Here is a 24,905-nt window from a genome sequence, read left to right on the forward strand (position 1 = left end):
ATGTAGTTGTGAAGCTCCAAAATGTAAATGTCTTCTAAACAATCACATCGTAAATATGATTGTATAGACTTTTTGATATTTAGCAAGTATTTAAGGCGGTCCCTAAATCATTGGAGTCTGGGAATAAATTGTCATGTTGTTATAGCGACCCTTCTCTCATATTGTTTTGTTCCATAGCAATTTAAATGATACGGTTTTAAAAATAAAAAGCGAATATAAATTATTAAATTATTTTTATTACAACTTATTTAAAAAAATCGACTTTAAATCGACTTCGTCGACTTGAAAAATAGATCAGTCGATTTTAATCGACTTTAGAAAATATAGTAGTCGATTTAATTGACAAACGAATTATTTAAAAGTCGTAACAACACTATAAAAAACACAAAGAAAAATGATTTGATACTATTTATTAAAGTAAACGGAGTTGTTAGTAAATATTTAAACAACGAGATGATGACAGAAGTTATCAGACTTTATCAAAGATCAGACAGATCCAGTATTTAAATGATCTACAGGAAAACCTCAAAAGACTTTTGAATTCAGTAAATTCTAAATTGCAAAAGTATTATGCTTTATTCAAAGTTCCATGAAAAAGAAGTTGAAAAGGAGATCATATTGATAAGTTGATAAGCAGATCATATTGAAAAAATTAATACAACTTATGCAGCCAGATTTGGGGAGACCTCAGAAGAGCCGGAAAGGTATAGTGAAAAGATCTTAAAAACAGAAAATTTCTTATCTCTCAGATCATGCAACTGAAGATCTCACTCCCCAGGTTTAGTTATTACTGAAACATTTGCTGAATGCAAGGTATGGCAAACCACATACTATCCAGAATTCTAGGAGTAGTAGATATAAAGATAAACTCTATTTCCACCTCCAAAGAGGGGGTGAGTTTTTTTATTCAATTAATTTGATTAATAGATTAAGCACTTTCGAACTCTTAAATAAATTAAGCAGCTTCGAACACACTTAAATAAATTAAGCAGCTTCGAACACACTTAAATAAATTAAGCAGCTTCGAACACACTTAAAAAAATTAAGCAGCTTCGAACACACTTAAATAAATTAGGCAGCTTCGAACACACTTAAAAAAATTAAGCAGCTTCGAACACACTTAAATAAATTAAGCAGCTTCGAACACACTTAAATAAATTAAGCAGCTTCGAACACACTTAAATAAATTAAGCAGCTTCGAACACACTTAAATAAATTAAGCAGCTTCGAACACACTTAAATAAATTAAGCAGCTTCGAACACACTTAAATAAATTAAGCAGCTTCGAACACACTTAAATAAATTAAGCAGCATCGAACACACTTAAATAAATTAAGCAGCTTCGAACACACTTAAATAAATTAAGCAGCTTCGAACACACTTAAATAAATTAAGCAGCTTCGAACACACTTAAATAAATTAAGCAGCTTCGAACACACTTAAATAAATTAAGCAGCATCGAACACACTTAAATAAATTAAGCAGCTTCGAACACACTTAAATAAATTAAGCAGCTTCGAACACACTTAAATAAATTAAGCAGCTTCGAACACACTTAAATAAATTAAGCAGCTTCGAACACACTTAAATAAATTAGGCAGCTTCGAACACACTTAAAAAAATTAAGCAGCATCGAACACACTTAAATAAATTAAGCAGCTTCGAACACACTTAAATAAATTAAGCAGCTTCGAACACACTTAAATAAATTAAGCAGCTTCGAACACACTTAAATAAATTAAGCAGCTTCGAACACACTTAAAAAAATTAAGCAGCATCGAACACACTTAAATAAATTAAGCAGCATCGAACACACTTAAATAAATTAAGCAGCTTCGAACACACTTAAATAAATTAAGCAGCTTCGAACACACTTAAACAAATTAGGCAGCTTCGAACTTTGTAATAAGAGTAATAAGTAAGAGGAAGAGTAAAAAAAAAAATCAACAAACAAATATTAAAAAAAGACAAATAAGATATATCAGATGTACAACGTGATCAAACAAAATCTTATTTAAAAGTTAAAGGTTGAAAGAAACGTTGAACAAAACGATTGAAAAAAATAAGAGAATGAAAATGAGTATCTATTTTCTGGTTGTCACAATTTCCACAACTTTGGGTACGTTACTATTGTTGTTAGAAATAGAAAGACCAACATGTTTAGTTACGCGTATTTGGTTTTATTTATTCTAAAGTGGTGTCAGTCAAAAGAAACACAGTAAATTAAGTAGAGTTTTGGTGTACGGTGGACATCCATTAGGTGTAAAATTTCGTTGTTTTACAATAAAAGGAATTCAGCCTAACACTAAGCATGCATGGAAACCATAGTAAATATTATTAAACAAAGGCCCTGCTTTTTTAGTTCTTCTCAAAACTAGATTCTTATAATTATCAGAAAAATCCTAACTGTACAACATTACTGGTCGTTAAAAAAACTTTACAGTTAGTTAAATTTATAAATAAAATAAAGATTGCTTATGTAAATAAGTAAATTTTTAAAAATACTAGTAAAATTTGTTTTTTGTTAACAGCGTTTTTTATTCATTCATTTTTATATTGGTTACAATCTTTTATGTGCTATACTTTTTATCTATTTTTTAGCTTGCACAGACAAATCTTCATCGCAATGGTGCAGAGATAATAGTTTTCTATGCAAAAGCCCAAACTGGATTTCTCGTATGATTGAAAATTGTCAAAGAACTTGCAATTACTGTAAATACCTGTTTGATAGTATACATACACACACAGATATATATATATATATATATATATATATATATATATATATATATATATATATATATATAATTTTGTCTAAAGTTCGGCCTACACTTCAACCCTTCTAATGTATAGAGAAGAATGGGGAAAAGTGGGACGCGGAAGAAGTAGTTTCTTCCTCTCCTTTTAGCAGCCATAATTTTGTCTTCCTGCGTGTGCTAAAAGCACCTTTAGAAAACTAACCCCAAAAAACCATTTTTTTAGGGATGAAGTGGAAAGTTAATTGATCTCTTATTTCTCCCATATCACTTTTGTTCAATTATGTCATGGAAACCTCTTGATGTATTTTGATGAATATATATGTATATATATATATATATATATATATATATATATATATATATATATATATATATATATATATATATATATATATATATATATATATATATATATATATATATGTATATTTATATATATATATATATATATATATATATATATATATATATATATATGTATATATATATATATATATATATATATATATATATATATATATATATATATATATATATATATATATATATATATATATATATATACTAACGAAGAAAAAACAACTTTTTCTATGATACTTTAAGTTTCATGCCTATACGGCAATCGTCAGCCATTGAATACAAATTCAAAAACAAAAAAAACCGCTAAAAATTACAAAATACTGTGTAGTGGGATCTTAACGTCGCTAAGACTTACTTGATGACAACGAAAAAACAAAATATTAGCTAATCACCGGTGTCAAAAAAAGATAAGAGGAATTTATTCTTGTATCTGCATTTTGTAATCAACTTCATTTCCCTCATCTTTACCTTGGCTATATAATATCCTGTGATTGTGCGAATTAATGATGGACTTGATGTTTGGCATTCGATGTTAAGATCCCACTCCACAGTATTTTGTAATTTTTAGCGGTTTTTTTTGTTTTTGAATTTGTATTCAGTAGCTGATGATTGCCGTATAGGCATGAAACTTAAAGTACCATAGAAAAAGTTGTTTTTTCTTCGTTAATATATATGTATATCGCTCTATTTGAAATATCTTTTTAATATTGAGCACTCTTTTACGACTATGAGTTTTGTCTTATTATTATAACACAAAAGAGCCTTAAATATCAATATATATATATATATATATATATATATATATATATATATATATATATATATATATATATATATATACATATACATATAATATATATATATATATATATATATATATATATATATATACATATACATATATATATATATATATATATATATATATATATATATATATATATATATATATATATATATATATATATATATATATATATATATATATATATACATACATATATAATTTGAATACTTTTGATGATTTTTATTGATTTGTTGAATTACTGTACTACCCACAAAACTAACATTTAGATTTAAAATTAAAAACCGTATGAGGTTAACTCAAACTTCAATAATTAAATTTAGTTAACTCAACAATTCAAATTTCAATCAACTAAATTACCGTTATTTCAAGACTTTTAATTAAATTAAATTATTTAATGGTTTTTTTATGTGTTTAATAAAACTAAATCTAAAAGCTTAAAAAAATCAAAACACTTTTTTTAAGTTGAATAATCCTATAATAGAGGTTCAAAATAAAAGAATCTTGACGTTTAATGGAGGTTTTTTAAGGGAGGCATTATTTGTACGCGCGTATAACTATTTTTTTCTTAGTTGTACACGCGTATTTAAACATAAGTTATTATTTATTATTTAGACGATTTCACTTTAAATTCTTGTTTAATTTAACGCAATATGTTTTTTATACACACTAAATTAATTTATAAACCCAATTTGAGTAAATAATAAAATACTTTTCTTTTAATTTAAAGCATGCCTGCCTAAGTAGATGTATGTACACTCCACTTCCCCTTATCCCTATTTAAGTCAGTCGATGCATGTACACGCTACTGCCCCTAACCCTGTTTAAGCCTGTCAATGTATGTGCACTCCACAGTGCTTATATCTATTTAAGTCAACGTACTCCACTGCGGCTACATCTATATCAGTCGATTTATGTATGCATTGATGTTATTTATTCTATAGAACCATCTTATTCTATAGAACTTTGAAAGATAAAAATAAATAATAAGCATAACTATAAATAAACAACAATAATAGTTAAAAAACATAAAACTACTCAGAAATAAAACGTTAAAATTAAAAACAAAACGTCTCCTTAATAAGGATATGAACCTGCAACCCTGATTGTTACGCTTCAAAAGAAGAAGACCTTAACACTACATCAATATATAAACGACGCGAAAAATTAAAGTATATAAACATTTTTTGCGTACAAATAAGATTTCTATCATGTAAACCTTATAGATATAATAAAGAAATAGGATTCGACAATATCAACGGAAACGTCCTATAAGTTCTTACAATTTTGTTAAAAAAATTCTCTTCAAAACTTTTTCGTAAAATAAATTTTTTAAATGGGTAAAAAGCTATTTTATATAATCGTGCTCAATATTTACACATTGTCGTTAAATCATCACCTCTTCTTTTTATAATATATATCAATGATCTCTAAAGCATCCAGCCTGAGGATAATAATGTTTGCCGACAACGTTACTTTAATATTTGAAATTATGAACGTAGAAGTTAAAATAATTCCAACTGGTTTAAAGTAAGTAAATATTAACAAAGCTAACAAGATTTTGTTTTACTTTTTATTTACTTTAATCATAATAACTTTTTATTTAACTAATCATAATGGATGGTGTCCTTTGGGTGTAACCTTTTTAGGAAGATTGTTTTGCAAAGCGTTTTTATTTTATGTTACTTTAGTTAGAGCATAGTCAATTTAAGTTTTAGTTTTAGGGATAACTTCTATTGGTTAGAGTAAGTAGTTAGTAGTTTTCAAAATTTAATAAAATTGGAGGCAGAAATTGCATAATAAGTCATCTTGCCCCGTTCACGTAACCAGATGATTAATATATGAACTTTATATTTTAGTTCTTATTTAAAATTTTTTTACTTGTAGAATGAAAATTCATGCAGGCAATGAGTCATTATGATAATATAGACATAATGACAATGTATTATTGCTTCATGACTGATAGTTTTGCAAAAACTCAGGGCTTTCAAAAGTAGTGAAGTGACGGGTACCCGGTTCGAATTACCCGGGGACCCGGTAATTCAGCTGTTTTCCCAGGTACCCGGAATTGACTTTTTTTTTCAGTACCCGGTACCGGGTATCTTAAAAGAAATTATTAATAAATATTTACCTTAAATGCTGTAACTATATGCTTAAGTGGTACTTTGAACTGTGTCGAAATATTATCAACAGGATTGCTTTTAGTTTAAACTTCAAACAAATTTCTTGATATAAGTCTAAGAGTGTTATGGAGTCAATACCCACAAAGCACTATTTACTTAATATAGACGTGTCTCACTTAAAATATTTTATCCCATTTTATTCATACTACAGTCGAGAAGGTCTAATAAAGGTCATCAAATTAAAAAAATATATAAATTATATATATTACCACAATTATAAAGCGAAAATTAGTTAGCCGGAATAGTATTTTTTGATGATAGAGTTAAAATTAATTTTAAAGTTGTCTTGATAATTTTGACATTAACGACGTAAGACGGCAAGTTAGGGATTGTCCATAAAGTATGTACGCTCGGATGCGGGAGAGGGGTCTGCAAATGGCGTGTATAAGATGGCGTTCAATTATAAAAGTAAGGAGACACTAAATTAAAAAAATCATAAAATGTTGGGAAGGTAAGTTAAAAGCGTAGGTACTTAAAGGGAGGTGGAGGTTACTCAGCCCCAATATATATATATGTATATATATATATATATGTATATATATATATATATATATATATATATATATATATATATATATATATATATATATATATATATATATGTATATATATATATATATATATATATATATATATATATATATATATATATATATATATATATATATATATATATATATATATATATATATATATATATATATATATATATATATATACATATATTGGGGCTCATTAAACCTCATTTAGATAAGGTGTTCAAAATTAGCAACAACTGAATTAGTTTTTATCTAGATGTTTAAAAAGTTTAACACACTCTTTAAAACAAGTCTCTCTCAACTTGACATAATTTTAAAATATTCATTAAACCATTTTATCTCACCTAAATAAAATTTTCAAAACCTCGTAGTATTCGTACATCAATAAAAAACGGTCAAAAAAACATCAAATCCTGACATCTTTCAAAATTTGAAGCATGTTCTCATTGAAATACCCTTCACCTTATAATCTGAAATCTTTTGTTGTATTTAAATTTGAATGTCCTAGTTGTAATAGTAGATAAATGGGTGAAACTACCAGACACCATTTCAACAACAGGTGGGACTCCGGGCAAAGAGAGAGACTCCTTGACTCATTAAAAACAAGTTTTTTTTTCTGTCAAAAATCAAAAACAACAAAATATATGCTTGTTTGTTTTGCTGATACCATCTTTTTTAAAGTAATCGATGACAGTCTCCTTTGACACAGCATTCCAAAAAAAAACAAGATCTTTCATTGACAGCCTGGATACACAGACGCACAATTTTGTAACATTAGTGAGCTTTAAGACTTTGTATTACGTCTTGATCCATGAACTGTAGGACGGAAGTGGTATTAGGAGGAAAAAAATACCAGGTTGATTTAGGTTGCCCTTCGATGTGTGGGTGGGAAGAACAGTTTTCTATCAGGAGTGCTACTTTACTGTCCTGTGCACGAAAAGACAAGTCAAGCTTCTTTATCCTTTCGGTAAAAAAGTCTCCGCCTTTTTAGCTGATTCTTGTATGTGCAAGGGAGTTGTTTGATGTACTTAAAGCATCGTGGGGTTTTATTTTTTGTTTTAATAACAAACAGAGATTTGGTAGACACCGGTAAAATAGTCCAAAATTATTGGCATTGAAAATGTTTTCAAGTTTGTAATTCGAAAGTAACGTTAAAAGTATAGTTTCATTCCATGTAGCAGTCATCATTTGTCACGGAGGCACCTTTGCCTGAGATTATTTTAAAGCTGATGCTGTTCCTAAAAACAGGAACAGAATAATTGAATTTTAATCACACGTTTGAAAAATTCAATGCTGGTACATTTGTATCTGTTTATATTTAAATTGAACAAGATTTTACAAAATGTCACGACCTATCTTTCCAATTATGAAACCTATTGCTTTGGCAAATTTTAGTGCCTTTTACTTCAGTAGAATGTTATCGATTGGTATTTGTTGATTTAACTTTATAAGGAACTACGTGAATACGGACTTATCTACATTTTCAAAATGACCACTACGAACCCTCTTCCGTTTAGAATTTGTGCCAATTTTTTTCCAACGAGGTAAGTAATTTGTTTTTATTTTTAACCCAAGTTGATATTGTGTTCTTTGGGAAACCATAGTTTTGGGCAACCTCTTTGTTAGACATGCCTTTCTCCTTTTAATGTCTTGCATTTTTCTATTATAGATTTGCTCGTAAGTTTTCGTTTAACAAACGGCATGTTATCGCGTTTGACATAAACAATAAATTATTCTTTTAAAGGAATACTTTTCGGAAATTTGATTCTTAAAAAATATCAAATTTTAAAAATTTTTCAAAGCATTACCTTTCAATAGTTGGAATTTTAAAAAGTTGAATGCTATTTAAAATATTTCTTGAAATAGGTTAATTAAAAGTTCAAGAAAAAGAGAGAAAATTGCGCCGTGGACCAAAAATATTGTTTGAGATATAATGCAGTCAGATATAACACAGTTATATCACACAGTTATACACAACACAGTTATACACAAAAATACTCCCTTCGTTCCAAAATACTACCCGATTTGCATTTAACGTAAAGAATTATTGAATATAAATTATATTGTTAAACTTTTTTGTTTTTTTTATAAAGTATATATTATTTTATATAATAAAAAATATATATAATATATTCATGCAATATATATAAATTATATTTTATAATAAAAATATAAAAAAAAATTACCAACATAATTCATTTTTAATAATTCTTCACGTTGAATGCAAATCGGAACAGCGGTAATACGGTATAAATTTATATAAAGCGGTAATAAATTTATATAAAGCAAGAAGTGTTTTAAACAAACATTCATTAACTCAACTATATTACTCTTTTATACACTGTCATAATAATTATGCCAATATTGCATGGGGTAGTACCCATAAAAGTAAATTAAAGCCACTTTATTGTCAGCAGAAGCATATTGCACGTCTTATAAATTTCAAAAATCGTTTTACTCACTCAAGGCCACTCTTATTTAACATGAATGTTTTTAATATATATCAAGTAACTGTTTAAAATGTTCTTTGTTTTATGTTTAAATGTAAAACCAACTCATCTCCAGCTTCCTTTTTTGATTTATATTCTTTAAAAGAAAAAAATAAATATTCTTTAAGAAATGATAATTTTATTAAACAACCAAAATTTCAAACAAACTTTGGTAAATTTTGCATTTCTTTTCGTGGAGCTTTTTTATGGAACCAAATAATTTTAAAAAATTTTGATTTTTCTCATGAATGGAATTATTATATGTTCAAAAGAAAACTAAAAAAAGTAATTTTCTCAATTGAAAATATTTTTATATACTTTTAATTGTACCCAGTTTTGTCATCACTCATTTATATTTTACTTTTATACAATATTGATTTAAAGTTTATGTGAGAAACTATATTTAAACACCATTATTTGAATTTTGTTAAAAGTTGCACTGACATTATTTGTACAGTAGTCATTTATTATTTACTTGTTTACTTTAATTTTTATTTTAATTCGTAATATTTGTAAATAATTTGCATCACGAACGGAAAAGTTTAAAATTTGTATTTATTTATTTTATTTATATTTATACTAAGTTCAAAGTTCTTCAACAGCGGTTCTCGGTGACAAGACCTGTATGGTCTTCTTTGAGTATCCGCGTTCTTTATCTTTATTCTTTATTTTTATTTATTTTTAACGATTTCTTTGCATGTAATTTTTCTTATTGATATGTTTGTAAATATTGTGTTAAGTATTGTAATAAAGAACAAAAAAAAAAAAAAAAAATACGACCAATAGACGTTTAACGTCTATTAAAGGTCGAAGTAACGTTCAGAATGAAATCCAGAATAACGCTTAATAAAACGAAGCCATTATTTGTACGCGCGTATAAATAATAATAATAATAAATAATAGTTTAATAATTTTAAAAGCAATTCAAGCTGTTATATTTCAAGCTTCAACTGAAGCTACTTTTAGCAGCTTTTTGAGGAACTTAAATTCCTGAACAAATATTTCAATGCAATTAAGATTTGTTGCTTTTAGAGGTAAAAACTCAAAAGTTTTTTTAGTAAAAAAAGTACTTTTAGTAAAAAAAACTCAAAAGTAGCTTTTAGAGGTAAAATCTTAAAAGAATTTCTTGTATATCATATACTATATACTCTACATAACTATATCGAATAACTAAAGTTTAAAATAACTGAAATCCACTTAAAGAGGTTTATATTAATCTACAATCACATTTCCACAGAACTTTGGAATAAAAAAGAGGTTGGCATTTGGAATAAGATACTTCTTAAGTTTTTCTTTGTAAAATACAGGCTGGCTCAGACCTCTGTAAAACGTCTTTACGACGTCCAAATAAATCTCACATTCGTAGAACCTCTGTTAGAAGTCTAGCGGACGTACTGTACCCGCTGGGTTGTATTTAGATTTTTTAAAAAATGTTGTAATTTTAGTTGTATTTTTTTTTTCTAAATAACATTTGTCCATATGAGGCTTAATGGTTGTCTGATTTCAACGCAATTGTTTTCAAACAGACAACAGCTCTAGTGGACTGCTCGTCTAATAGAGGTGTAGATCTGATCTTTTTCGTTTTTTAGATTGCATATTTTTAACTCTTTATAATAACTACTCATTAATAATTAAGAAATTACGCGTTTCGCAAAATCGAAAAGTGAAAATATGCAAAAACAATGTTTTGCTTTTTTCAGTAGACCGGTAGCTTTTTGTACATCTTTCGGTTTTTTACAATAGACAATTTATGTTAACAAGCAACAATTTATGCTGATTTTTTTTTCCTAAAGACAATTTGTATTTTTGAACAAAAAGACAAAGTAAAATTGTTTTACTTTGTCTAATTGTTCAAAAAAATAATATGAGGTTTAAAAAAGCAAAAATAAATAACCGGTTACCGGTTTATTAAATAATACCGGTTCAACGAATCTCAAATATTATAACACAAATTTCTGTATGTAAAACAAGGTTTGTGAACATTTGTTATATATAAATTTTTTAAATCTATATAATAAAGTAATACAGCATTATAAAACTAACATTTCAGTATTTTCTTATCTAGGCACAATGACTCTGCCTCCCACAACTACATCTGGCACCACAACTACATCTGGTAGGTACTTTTGTTAAGAAAAAATAAGTAAACGCTTTTTAAGACACATTTTGATTATCATTATTGGTTTGTACAAGGCAAAAAAACTTATTTGACAAAGACAATTCTATTTATATATATATATATATATATATATATATATATATATATATATATATATATATATATATATATATATATATATATATATATATATATATATGGCTTTTTTTGTCAATTTAAAAAATATTAGAATTTAAGATCTCATAAGGTCATATAATTTTGATAAATAATACTTGAACTTACAATATCATTTTTAAAACATCTTAAATTTACTCTCCGAGAATTCTGCAACACTTAATGCTCCTTAAGATTAAGTATGAATACTTCAAGTCTTATTTGTAGTCAAAAGCTCAAAAGCCAAAGCTACCAGTTGCATTGATGGAAAAATTGCGTCTGAAATGAGACAAAAGAAAAAAAAACTTTCTCATCCTAAGATTACAGTTTTTTTTAAGACTAAAAATCATATCAAAGTGTTTGGCATTCCTGCATTAAGTTCTGAACTTTACAAGGTTCAACTTGAAGTAATAAATTATTTTTATCTTTTTTTGATCCTTTTATTAAACTAGTAGGAAAATTCAATTTCTATGTTACTAGGTAATAAGATAATTATTTTTCTTTTTCTTGCCCATGCGCAATCTGTATCTTTTATAAATTAAAAATATGCAAGGTTAATGGCTATGATGATTTATTTAAAATGTTTTCTTTTTTAAAATATTATTTTAGATCTCAGCAACAAGGAAAAATATATAAAACACCATGAACAAGTAACCTAAAGTTAGCATACTTAATGTTTCTAACATTAAATTTGCTAATATTGTGTTATTATTAAGGTGCTCCAAGAAGACCTAAATTTAACCACGAAGTTCACGCCGCTATTTTTTCAAATATCGATAAAGCTTTGCAAATGAAGATTTTGTAAAAATTATTATTTTAAGAAGTTATTTGATAAGAAGTCGTTATTAACTCTTCAGTAAAAAAAGGAAAAAAAAAAAAGAAAAAAAAAAAGAAAATAGAAATTAATAAAAATAACGTTTAACTTTAACTTTAGCACACGCTATATTTGATCCTTCTTAAATATCGTATTATGTACAGTCATTAGTATTTAGCTCTAAAAAAAGACATTAGTGTATAAAACTTAGTGGTATTAAGTTATCAAGTTCATCTTCATATCTATTTTTCATCACTTTTTGTTTGTTGGTTTCAAAAATATAAATTATAAACTTGCTAGTATTGAGCTTTGCATCAGTTATGGTTATGATGAAAGCATCAATGCATTTGCTACTTACAAATTGAATCTTAAAATTTTAAAAACGTATATCAGATCTAAAAAATCCTGCGGAAACTAAAGACCTTGCTAAGTGAAAAACTTATTTTGTGGAATAAACTCTTTCTTTGTTAATGATTTTATACAATATTTTAATAGAGTTACCCTCGTTATCAACATAAAAGAAGTTTTTTTATTTAGCTATATATCAATAAACTCTTCAAAGATGATATTTTTAGTTTGAAATAAAACCAAATTTTTTGGCAAATTCGTTGCAATTGTTTTTAAAACCGAGTATTTCATTTTATTTGTTTTTAGTATAGGGCAAATGACCAATGCATCAACAGGTAATTTAAAAAAAAAAATGGCGGTGCGAACTTCGAGATTAAATTTAGGTCTTCTTGGAGCACCTTAATAATAACTAAAAGAAAAATGAAAAACAAATTTTCAATAAAATTGACACAGTTATTAGAGAAACACTTTGAATCGAAGAAAACCTGTGTTAAATTATTTAAAGACATTCTTGCAAAATTGTTAGAGTTATTCAAGTTTTCAGGTAAAAAGAAACGTCAGTTAAACCATATCATGAACTCTTTAAGTGTTTTTTAAATATTTCTTAACATTTTGAACCCTTAGATGTAATAAGAACCTAATAAGACCCTTAAATTAATACCAAACTAAGTTGATACCAAGCTAAATTGAAAATAAGCTTAATTGATACCAAACTAAATCCAGGAAAAGCTAAATCAATACCAAGCTAAGTAGAAATATTATTGTAAATATAAATGCTTTAGTGTTTTTATAAAATAAACAAACAAACAAACCAAAGAAAATGTAAAGAGAGAAATAATAATAATGAAAAAAACACAGATTGTAAAAATGGTTTAAATTCAACTCTCTCTGAACACAAGTAAAAGCAAAGTTTTTCAAAATCTTTGAGATATTGCTATAAAAGCTTCTTAATTTAATAGAACAAGCTAATTTTCAAAAGGTATTTTGTATTTAGTTCTTAAGCGTAATAGTCAATGAACAAAGACGTTAAAAAGAACACATTCTAATAGAAAACAAAACTTCAAAAAGAGTTTGAAATAAGTACAAAACAAGATATATGTTGAATAATTTTTTTTTGATATCTATCAACTTTTTATATGTGTGTGTCTATATATATATATATATACATATATATATATACATAGATATATATATCTATATATATATATATATATATATATATATATATATATATATATATATATATATATACATATATATATACACACTATCATCCATAATTATTCAAATGGTTGTACTTTTTGATATAAGATATCATAGTTTTACTTGCTATTGGGAGAGAAACTGTAAGTAAAGTTTACCTGGATTATATGTTATCTTCCTTTTTATTAGATTTACAAAAGTTTTAATATAAAGCCCGATTAGATTAGTTTATAATTTACTTACTTTTTAATCACTCTTAGCGACAATAACCGTAATACATATTGTTGGCATTCTACTTAACAACTTATCCAATTTGTTAAAGTCAATTTTATGCCACTAACTAATAAGTTTTTTCAACATCTTAAGCATCATTAGGCATTACTTTTTGACATTACTTTTAATTCCTCCCATAAAAATCTGATTGGAGAGAGATCTTGTGTTTGGGGAGGCTAAATAATTTTATTTAATATTTGATCGTTCTCGAACTTAGTCAAATAACTTAAACAATTTTTTTGAAAAAACCGTTGTAGATTTAAGCTTCGAGTCATTTTCTTCTGAAAAAATGAATAGTTTCTCATTAACCCATTTTTCTGAAGGTCTAGTATAATTTTTTAGGTGTACAAGTAAACTACTTTTGTCATTACTCCGTCTATTTTCACAAAGTCACCTGTGGCAAAACAGCCCCAAACCTCAGCAATACATTCACCATGTTTTACAGTCAATAATACATATTATTTTATCATAAATTCAACAGTTTCTTTTTTCCAGACAAACAACCTTATCTTAAAACCAAAGATTTAAAATTTCGACAGGTCGGTCCGCGTTTACTGTCATTGATGGACCATTTTTATGTAGTTTTGCCCACTTTAACATTTTTTTTATTCTTATGATTTTTATCAAAGCATTTTAACCAAAATACTTTTAGTTTATCTAACAGTGCAAAAATAAACATTAAAAATTGTTAAATAAAAAAAATAGTATTTTTTTAAAAATGTTAATGTCATTCGAATAATTACGAACGGTAGTGTATATATATATACACATATATAATAGGTAATATAGCTATAGATAAATGAAAAGTTGATAGATATTAAAAACATTTTAATATCTATTATTTTTCAAATATTTCGTAATGTTTCTTAATATTCTACTGAGACTGTAATTTTTACTATTTCGTTGCTTATTTTTTTAAAGTATGTAAATAAACTTTTATCTTCTACCTGCTCCATAGTTTACATAGACATGAAGTTACTAGTAGAGTTATAAGAATATACCTTCAAATATATTTGTCCTGGTTATTTTTTTTAATTTATTTTATTATTTTTTTTTTTAATAATTCACCTCCCCAAGGCCGAGAGGGCCACTACAGATGAGGAGGCTACTTGTGGTTATAACCCTCTCTCGACTCTTTAACTCCGAAACACGAACCTTGACGAACAAGGCCACTGCGCGGAGAAACAAGTTGAGCGCGGTACTACCAGGGACGTGGCGGGAATCGAACTCACAAAAATTTGCCTTTTTATCCCGAAAAACGGCCCCATAGTAGCAGGTAAATATCAGGTTTCAGACATTGTTATCACAATGTTGCATTATATATTTTTCACGCACTGAAAACCTTGCTAAAGTATGTTTCAAAAAGGTTTATACTACTTTATTGAGAACGTAACCCTAACGTAAAACATCTACCTTCTGCAATTTGTGCTAGATGTATATAAATTCTTTGTATTTGAATTTTCTTTGAAATTTCTTTTTTTATTTACAAACCTAATTTTTAAAATTTTAAAACAAGCCGAGGAACTAATATTATGTATATAAAGACTGGATAAAAGATTAGGACGGTAATTTTCCATTAGGAAAACCTCGCATAGCAGCAAAAATTTTAATACTGCTTCATGCCTTACTTAAAGTATGTCAGCCATGTGTCTGATCACGGTTTGATATTACTAAACTATTATCTCATTTTTCTTCATCATTAAAATCCACTTAATATTGTACCTCCTACAACTACCTTAAAGCTAACTGGGACTCTTTCCGTGATTTTATTCGTGATGGCCCTTGGATAGAAATTATTGGTCTTCCTGCTGACAAATGTGCTTCTTATCTAACTTATTGGATTCAGGTTGGAATGGGATCTTTTATTCTTTCTCAACAATTCTTAGTTAAGCCTTTATCTTCTCCATGGTTATTTTCTCATTGTGCTGTTTCAATTTTCAATCGTAACCATTACTTCCATTTTCATTGTCAAACAATTCTCCAGAAAACAGACGTCTGTTTAATATTGCTTGAAACCATGGTAAAAAGTTTTTGTCTGACACCAAACCCCGCTATTCTCAGGTTACAAAGTCTCGTATTTTTTCTTAAAAATTAGGTTCCAAAGACTTCTGGAAAATCTCTAACAGTGTCTATAATAACGGCACTCTTGTTATTCCTCCTCTTTTGCACGGTTCAGATTTTGTTACCTCACCTAAAGATAAAGCTGAGTTGTTTGCTAAGAACTTTTTATCAATCTTATCTCTTAACTCCATTATTCACACCCTGCCTGGTAAGGTTGACAAACAGCTTGATCTATTGCTTGACATTCGTATCACTCCAGCTTCTCTATCTAAAGTGATTTCCTGCTTAAACTCTTCTACAGCTTGTGGTCCGGACAAGATACCTGTTATAGTCTTGCAGAAGTGTTCTCCGGAGCTGTTGTCTACACTTTCAAAACTATTTATACAAGTGCTTTTCAGAGTCTTGTTTTCTAGCCTGCTGGAAAGCGGCAAAAAGACAATATGACTCGTCTAACTACCATCGCATTAGTCTTCTTCCTACCATAAGCTTTTAAGTCTTTAATTAACAACCACCTGAACATTCATCTTGAATCTAATAACCTATTTTCTGATCATCAATATAAATTTTGATCTTCTCGTTCTACTGCAGAGTTGTTAACGGTAACAACCAAAAAGTTTTATCGTGGATTAGACAGATTTGGAAAGGTAAAAGCAATTGCTTTTGATATTTCTAAGGCTTTTGATAAAGTTTGGGATGGTGATCTTCTCCATAAACTCTCTTCTTATGGTGTATCTGGTAACATCTTTAAGATTATTAAATCTTACCTTACCAAACGTAGTAACTTCACAGGTTCCTAAAGGTTCAATCCTTAGCCCTAAACTTTTTTTAATTCACATTAACAATCTCCCAGAAATTCTCACATCTAAGGTGGCATTGTTTGCCAACAATTCTGTATTCACTCTTGTCTTGACAAGATGCCAACACTCTTTGATTGCTTGAAGAGGGCATTTGAGCTTGAAAAAGATCTCACTTCTGCTATATCATGGGGCTCTCAGTGGCTGATGAACTTTAATTAGACAAAACTCAGTTTTTTTCAGCTAATTGTTATTGCAACAATCTAGACCTTTCTATATTTATGAATTGTAATGTACTCGATGCGTCATCTACCCTTCTTCTTCTTGGATTAACTAATACTTTGAATCTTTCTTGTATCTCGTACTCGCCACATTCTTACTCCGGATTCTATTATTTATCTTTATAAATCTCAAATCCATCCTTGTTTGGAATACAGTTGCCATATCTGGAGCGGATCTTCGAATTTTTTTCCTAAAACATTAGTTCTTTGTAATTCGCTCTTTTGAGCTTGTTTTTCTGAATCATTTAATTTATAATCTTTTAAGTTGTCTGTTAAATGTTATCTTGCTTTAAAAACTTCATATTTTCTCTTCCAGTAACCTCCAACTTTAATAGTGGATGCTTGCAGCCTTTTTGGAAGTAAAGATGTTGAAAAAAAAATTCATAAACGGATCCAGCAGTATTTTAAGGAAGAGGATCAAGCAAAATTTTAGCAACAAAAAAGTTAACAAAATTTTGAGTTTCTTGTAGCTTACAGAAAAAAATTAGATTACTTAATCACCATACCCAACTAGTATATTTACGTTGGGCCAACATAGGCAAATACATCGCAAACGTCGGCTGTTTTCTCCGATATTAATACAACGTTGGTTCAATGTTAGTTTTATTGTATTAATATTACCGAGAACCCTAATAACGACGTGATTAAAAATAGTCAGCAAAATTACGTTGGTCCAACGTATGGAAAAACTTCGCAAAAGTGGTTTTTTTTTTCGATGTTGATCTAATGTATAAGGATCAACGTGGATCCAATGTATATGGATCAACGTTGACCAAATGTGTATAACCTCAAATTTATTCAACGTATATGGATTACGTTGAATCAATTTGAGGTTATACACATTTGGTTCATCCAAACGTTAATCCAATGTGTATAGTTTAAGGTTGGATTATATACATTGGATCAACGTTGATTCATATAGATTGGAACAACGTTGGATTATATACAGTCGATCAACGTAGTGTTTGCATTGAAAAAAGGTAGATATAAAAATATATATTTGTTTAACTTATTAGAATTATTTTTAATTCAGATATTTCGGTTCAATATGGAAATATATTTTGCTAATACATTTTCTCTTTCTTATATAACAAAATATCAAGCCACAAGCAAAATAAACATGAATAATGCGTCTTTAATCAGATGCACTTATAATTTATATTAAGTATAAGCAAACGTCTTCAGCAATGTTTATCCAACGAAATGGTTGAAATATGTAAGTGTGAGTACATATATTCAAATAAATATACAATAAAATATATAATAATAATGTGTTTATATATATACTATAACGTAAAACAAATAAATTTAATTCCGAAAAATAAAATATAACGTTGTGCAAACGTAAAGTATTACATCAAAACAACGTGATATACAACGTTGTGCCAACGTAAAATACAACGTTGTATCAACGTAAACTATTACGCAATGCCGACTTAAAATGCATCGTTGGGTCAACGTTATTTTCTGGTTGTTGGCGACGTCGCATTTGTAACCAAAATGATATAAAAACAACGTTGGCGGTCGATGTTGGTCCAACGCAACGCGCAACATTGTTCTAACGTTTTATCAATGCATGTGTGCTAGCTGGGTACTTACTTAAAATGTTAGTTCAAAAGTGCTAGTATTTTTTATTGTACTGGTCTATATATATTCTTATAAATAAAGTGTTCTCCTTTAGTGAGGTGGATTTTTTAAACTCATTCGTACATATAGATATTGACAGAGATCACAGACCTCTATGGGTTACCATGAACGTGTTTGACCCATCACCATTAGATTTTAACAATTAAACCATTTTACTGAGTATATAAACTTTTTTTCTTCGGTTATATCTTAATTAAAAAAAAAATCGTAATTATTACAAAGATTAAAAAAAATTTAAATAAATAATTAAAATGATGACAGGTTATTAAAGCCAAAAATAAAAAAAAAATTTGAGTTTATATTATGTTCAAGTTGTCAATAATTAATCCTTAATACTAAAACCGGATTAACTAAAGAAACCGGGATTAACAAGATGATTATACTAAGCATAGTTTAAGGTTTAAAGGAGATTACCATTTTTGTAACTCTTTCACTTTAAACATGAAACATTTGCCGTGGTTTCTGACCTTATGTTCATCAGCATCATTCTTAGAATATCTGGAAGTACTTACTATCCTTATCTTAATTTGAGATGCAAAATAAACTTTAAATGACCAGTATCGATAGTTTTTTTAAAAGTATTGTGTCCTGACTGATAACACTCAAGTTGCAAGGGCGACAACTTTTTTCTCTACACTCTAAAAATCCCAATATTGTTTGTTTACATTATTTACTAGCCGTAAAAGTTGCAAATCTTAACAAATGTCTGAAAGCTGGAAACTAAAGTGTAGATTTCTCAATGATTTGCAAATTTAAAGAAAATCACCTTTGTAATTTGTAACAAATTAATCAGATAAAGGGTAAAAAAATATTCTGAATTATCTGTATACGGGTAGGATAGAGACACTAAAGACGCTAGAGACACTACCTACTTACTTATCTAGAGAGACTAGACTTAAGCAACCAAGGTGCAGTGGTTAGATATCTGGCTCAGAATCAGGAGGTCCGATGTTTGACGTCTACTCTAGCTCAATTAGAGCCACTGTGATAAAACCGTAATGATTTCTCTCACACACACACACACACACACACACACACACACACACACACACACACACACACACACACACACACACACAACAGATTCTTTTGATAAAGAACTTTAACAAAGTATACAACTTTAATAAAATAAATAAACAGTTCAAAGCTTATAATTCTAATTCCTTTATTCTTTCTTTATTGATTAAACGCTTAAACTAGAATTTTAAAATTAGAATTAGGCTTCATAGGCACCAGAACCAACATTTAAATGATACAACAACGCTTCAAAACAATTCCTGTTTTACTAATATTAAGGATTACTAGATAGAGAAAATTATTTAAGACGAGTTTGAGCAAATCTTGAAAGAGATGTTTTCATATATTTTGCCCCCCACTTTGTTGGTAAAATTCAAAAAAAGTTGCTTTACTAAATAGTGTTGAATGCTATATATTTGTAAACAGTGTTGTACGCTATTTATGTCTAAATAGTGTTGTACGCTATTTATTCATAATTTCGTAGTTTAGTCCAGAAAAACAGCATAAAAACTTCAACAAAAAAAGGTGATTAGTATAAGGTTAAGGTTAATAAACTTTTCGCCTTAGTGTTGAAATTTATTTTTTAATGTCATTTCAAGTAATATGAATTTCCTTGATGACGATTTCAAAATGTTACTTATATCTTATAATTAAGTAAGCTAAAGGTAAAAGACAGTTTGCTGATTCCACCATTAAGTGCAGGAGCGAGTAATATGCGCTACCACGCTCCTGAACAATGGTGGAGTCAGCGAATTGTCTATTATGCATCTGGAATGGCAAAGTTTGGGTCCAGCTTAAGTAGAATGACAGTCTGAAACAAAGATAAACTCAATAAAATTGACATTAAATAACAAGATCATGAAGCAACATTTGATGGTGTCGAAAAGAAAGTTAAGTAGAAATGGAGAGATAGAGTTGGCCCCGACCAATTACTTCATAAAGTTGCCCAATACATCATACCAAAACATGCAAGAGCAGAATACGAAAACGAACTACAGGATTGAGAATTAATAACCTCCCGGCAAAAACTGACTGAAAAAAAATGTTTAAAAATTGCAATAACGTTTTGTTAAAACCAGCAAATGCGATGTACCATACTAAGTGGAAGTTAATTGCATTCTGCTTCACGTAAAACATATTCGAACTCGTAATGACACTCAAACTTTATGCAATATTCCTAAAACAAAAATAGAAAGGAACAGATGCACAGTCAACAGTGAACAGATGTAAAGTCAACCAGTGATGTAAAGTCAATCAGTGAACAGATTTAAACTCAAAATAAAAATTAACAGATGTACAGTAACAGATGAACCCCATTACAGAATGTAATAGGGTTCGTGTATAGGGATTGTGTTAGCAAGTTTGGTGACAAGTTGATGTAGTCCAGAGAGAATCGAGTTGGTGTGGTTCTAAGAAAGTTTAGAAGAATAGCGTTTTCCGTTTTTGGGCAGTTGGTATGTTATTTGCCAGTGTGTGGCTGGTTACGGGCAGTTTGCAGTCTTTTGTAAAATATATTTATTATTAATATTATTATTGTTATTACCATTATTATTTTAGCTGCATCCGTAAAATATACATACAATATATACATACAGTGAGCAAGGAAAACACCTCTCTATTAACAACCAGTTTTATAAATATTCGTTTCGAATTTTATCCCCAACCAGTGATCTAGCTTAACTTTAAAAAATTCGTTCTAAATTTAAAGAATTTTGGTTGTGTCTTGGAAGACAGTTTGGAACATATTCACGCCTTATTTTAAGATGGTGATCACGTGACTAGAAGTTAATAAATTTTGGTTGATAAGTATCATTAATTATATCAAATTGATGTATTAGTTTCAAGATTTGAATAAGATCGCATCGTAGGCGCCGAAACTCAAGTGATGGTAGATTTAGTCTTTCGTAGTATTGAAGATGTCTCAAGCTTGAAGCCCATTTTATTATTTTACATTAAACAGATTCAATCAAAGCTACGTCAGTTTTTAAATACAGCACCCATGCAGACACTAAATATTCAAGACGTGGTCTTATAAACACTTTATACAATTTGAGAGCCATTTATTAATCAATGATGGTGAACGTCTTTTTTTTAGAGATTTAGAGACAACTGATTCAGTATGTGTGCTCCACTTGAGATTAGACGTAAAAATGAATCCTAAATCACTCTCTTTGGTAGAACTTCTTAGGCTTTTATTTATACCTTAGTTATTTTACAAAAAGTAACTTTACATAGTTATGGTAAATGCTTTAAATGTTTCAGATAAATGCTTTAACGGAAAGATTGTAATTGGTTTTGAGATCTTTATTCTTCTACTTAGTTGAGGAGTTGATATGCCAAGCCCATTTTTTTGCTCGGATTAAGGTTTTAGTAAATGGAGTAAAGAATAGAAGAAAGAATGTTTTTTAAATGGCTGCGAAAAGAAATGTTTGATGTTCACATAAATATGGCGGAGCTAGATACCGTGATAACACGGAAAACCTTGTTGAGAAAGGTAAAAGTGTGATTCAAGTAAAGAAGACGTGCTTGAAACTTTTTATTTTTTTATTTTTTTTATTTTATTTTATTTTGCTGTTTATATAAGTTACAATTCCCTATCACAAAAAATAAAATATAATTACAAATGTATAAATAATAAACAGACATGGGCTCAAAGAAGATATGGATGGCAAGATACCAACCTAATCTTTTCATAGAGCCCCTACAGATCATAACAATAATAGTAATATATGGTTAATAAATCAAATAGAAATTTTAGGAGAAAAAAAAAAAAGAAATAGTAAAAAAGAAGATATAATATTTAAGAATAAGAATAAAAAAGAAAAAAGAAGATGTATCAATTAAAAGTACAAACACCCTCAATTAGTCAAAAAAGAAGATATAATATTCAAAAAGTATATATATTTATATATATATATATATATATATATATATATATATATATATATATATATATATATATATATATATATATATATATATATATATATATATATATACACACGTTGTTACGTGTTAATAAAAACTAATTCCCGAATTGGTTTACAATTAATACGTAACTGCTGTCATTAGGTTAACCTAATTTCGGCATGTTTTCTACCTATTGCACAATCTAACATCATGTGCAATCCTGTCCGCTTTCTCTATGCTATCTTTCTAACACGATTACTTCCATCTTTTGCTCTAAGATAACTTCGTTCTTCCAAAACTCACTTTACTCTCGGCCGTAAAGCGGTTATGACGCTCCTTCTTGGGGGGCTGAACATGTCTTTGCGTGCCTTGGTATGGTGGTCTCTGTACGGCAACTAGCCGGAGGAGAATAAACCACAATACCTATATATATATATACATATATATATATATATATATATATATATATATATATATATATATATATATATATATATATATATATATATATATATATATATATATATTGATACAAATAGTTAAGAAGAAAATATAATATTAATAGATACTAATAGTCACAAAAGTATCTAAAAGAGATAATCAGAACACCCTTTTATGAAAAAATATTTGATATCTAGATGGTAAAAATTTTTTTGTAGAGATAAACCTTGCGCAAAGCATTCAAAATTACCCAGAATGAATGTAATAAAAAATTTTTAAATAAAATTAAATAAAAAAAAATTTGTAATAAAAAAAGATCATATAAACGGCGTTTCTCAACATTGCAAATAATGAAACTCAAAACCATTGTTATAACAATAAATTCAAAAATATGCCTTTTTATCGTCAACAAAATCATGTTACTCGTCTTATTAATTTTAAAGATAGATTTACTCATGCCTAGCTTCTCTTTTTTGAAATGAAAATTCTTGATATATATCAGCTAAATGTTTTTAATATTCTTTGTTTTATGTACAAATGTAAAACTAACTCCGACCCAGTTCCTTTCCATAATTTATGAACCTTAAAAGATAAAAATAAATACACCTTAAGAAATGATAATTTAATTCTTTAACTATTTTTTCAAACTAATTTTGAAAAATCAAGCATTTCATTTCGTGGAGCTTCTCTTTGGAATAAAAATGTCTTTAAAAATTTTGATTTTTCTTTAGAATGGAGTTATCTATCATTCAAAAAAAAGCTTCAGGAAATCATTTTGTCTATTGATGATATATTTTTTTATTTTTAAACATTTTATAATCTAAATTTTTATTTTTTAAGTTGTGATGTAACTGAATATTTATATGAATGTGACTATTACATAAAAAGAAGATATTTAAATACAAATTTCCAATTAAATATATGTGATATACATTATATCAAGTGATTTTAAAGCGATTAATAAGATTCTGTGGTTACGTTTCGATAAATAAATAATCAACAACAAAGCAAACAAAATGATTATGTTTAAAACAACAAAACTAATAAAGTGGTTATGTCTGACAAAATAAATAATTAGTGAGATCATGACGTGATTTTATTTTGAATCAATGCTTGATGCTACCCGTAAACATCATAACAGAAGAATGAAAAAAAAAAAGTTCTAGTTTCATCCAAGCGGTTCTCTGTGACAAGACCTGAAGGTTTTTTTTGAGTACCCATGTCCTTTATTTATTTATCTTTATTTCTATACGATATCTTTACTGGTAATTTTTACTTTATTTTTATCTGTCTCTAAAATATTGTAATAAATATTGTAATAAAGAACAAAAACAATAATAAAAAAACTATGAGGTAAACAAATTCCTACTAAAAATTTTTTTCTTATGATTGTTATTATTAGGTTGCTACGACAAATATTCTACTCGGTGGTGCGCTGAAAACATTTTACTATGCACAAACCCTAATTGGGTCTCGTACATGAGTCAAAGTTGCCAAAGAACCTGCAATTACTGTAAATATTGCAATAACCTGAAAATATTGTACATTTTTTAACAGTCAAAAAAGTTACTAAAAAAGCTAAGTTTAAAATATTCGTTTACTTTTTTTTTAGGTACAGTAACCGCCATTCCTGGTACTCAATTGCCAACTGGTGAGTTCTAATGACTTGACTTATTATTTAAACTTAATTTATTATTTATTTTATTATT

General features: G+C 28.0%; 1 protein-coding gene across 1 annotated transcript in view; it reads left to right on the forward strand.

Annotated features, from left to right (window-relative positions):
• LOC100209272 (CUB and peptidase domain-containing protein 2) overlaps positions 1 to 24,905 on the forward strand; it is a 59,263-nt gene that overhangs the window by 29,516 nt on the left and 4,842 nt on the right. The window contains exons 9-13 of the mRNA XM_065794424.1: positions 2,028 to 2,119; positions 2,602 to 2,712; positions 11,201 to 11,251; positions 24,599 to 24,709; positions 24,809 to 24,847. Of these exons, the coding sequence (XP_065650496.1) occupies positions 2,028 to 2,119; positions 2,602 to 2,712; positions 11,201 to 11,251; positions 24,599 to 24,709; positions 24,809 to 24,847 (404 nt within the window). The remainder of the gene's footprint in view (positions 1 to 2,027; positions 2,120 to 2,601; positions 2,713 to 11,200; positions 11,252 to 24,598; positions 24,710 to 24,808; positions 24,848 to 24,905) is intronic.

Source organism: Hydra vulgaris, chromosome 03 (assembly GCF_038396675.1).
Source record: "Hydra vulgaris chromosome 03, alternate assembly HydraT2T_AEP".
Taxonomy (NCBI): domain Eukaryota; kingdom Metazoa; phylum Cnidaria; class Hydrozoa; order Anthoathecata; family Hydridae; genus Hydra; species Hydra vulgaris.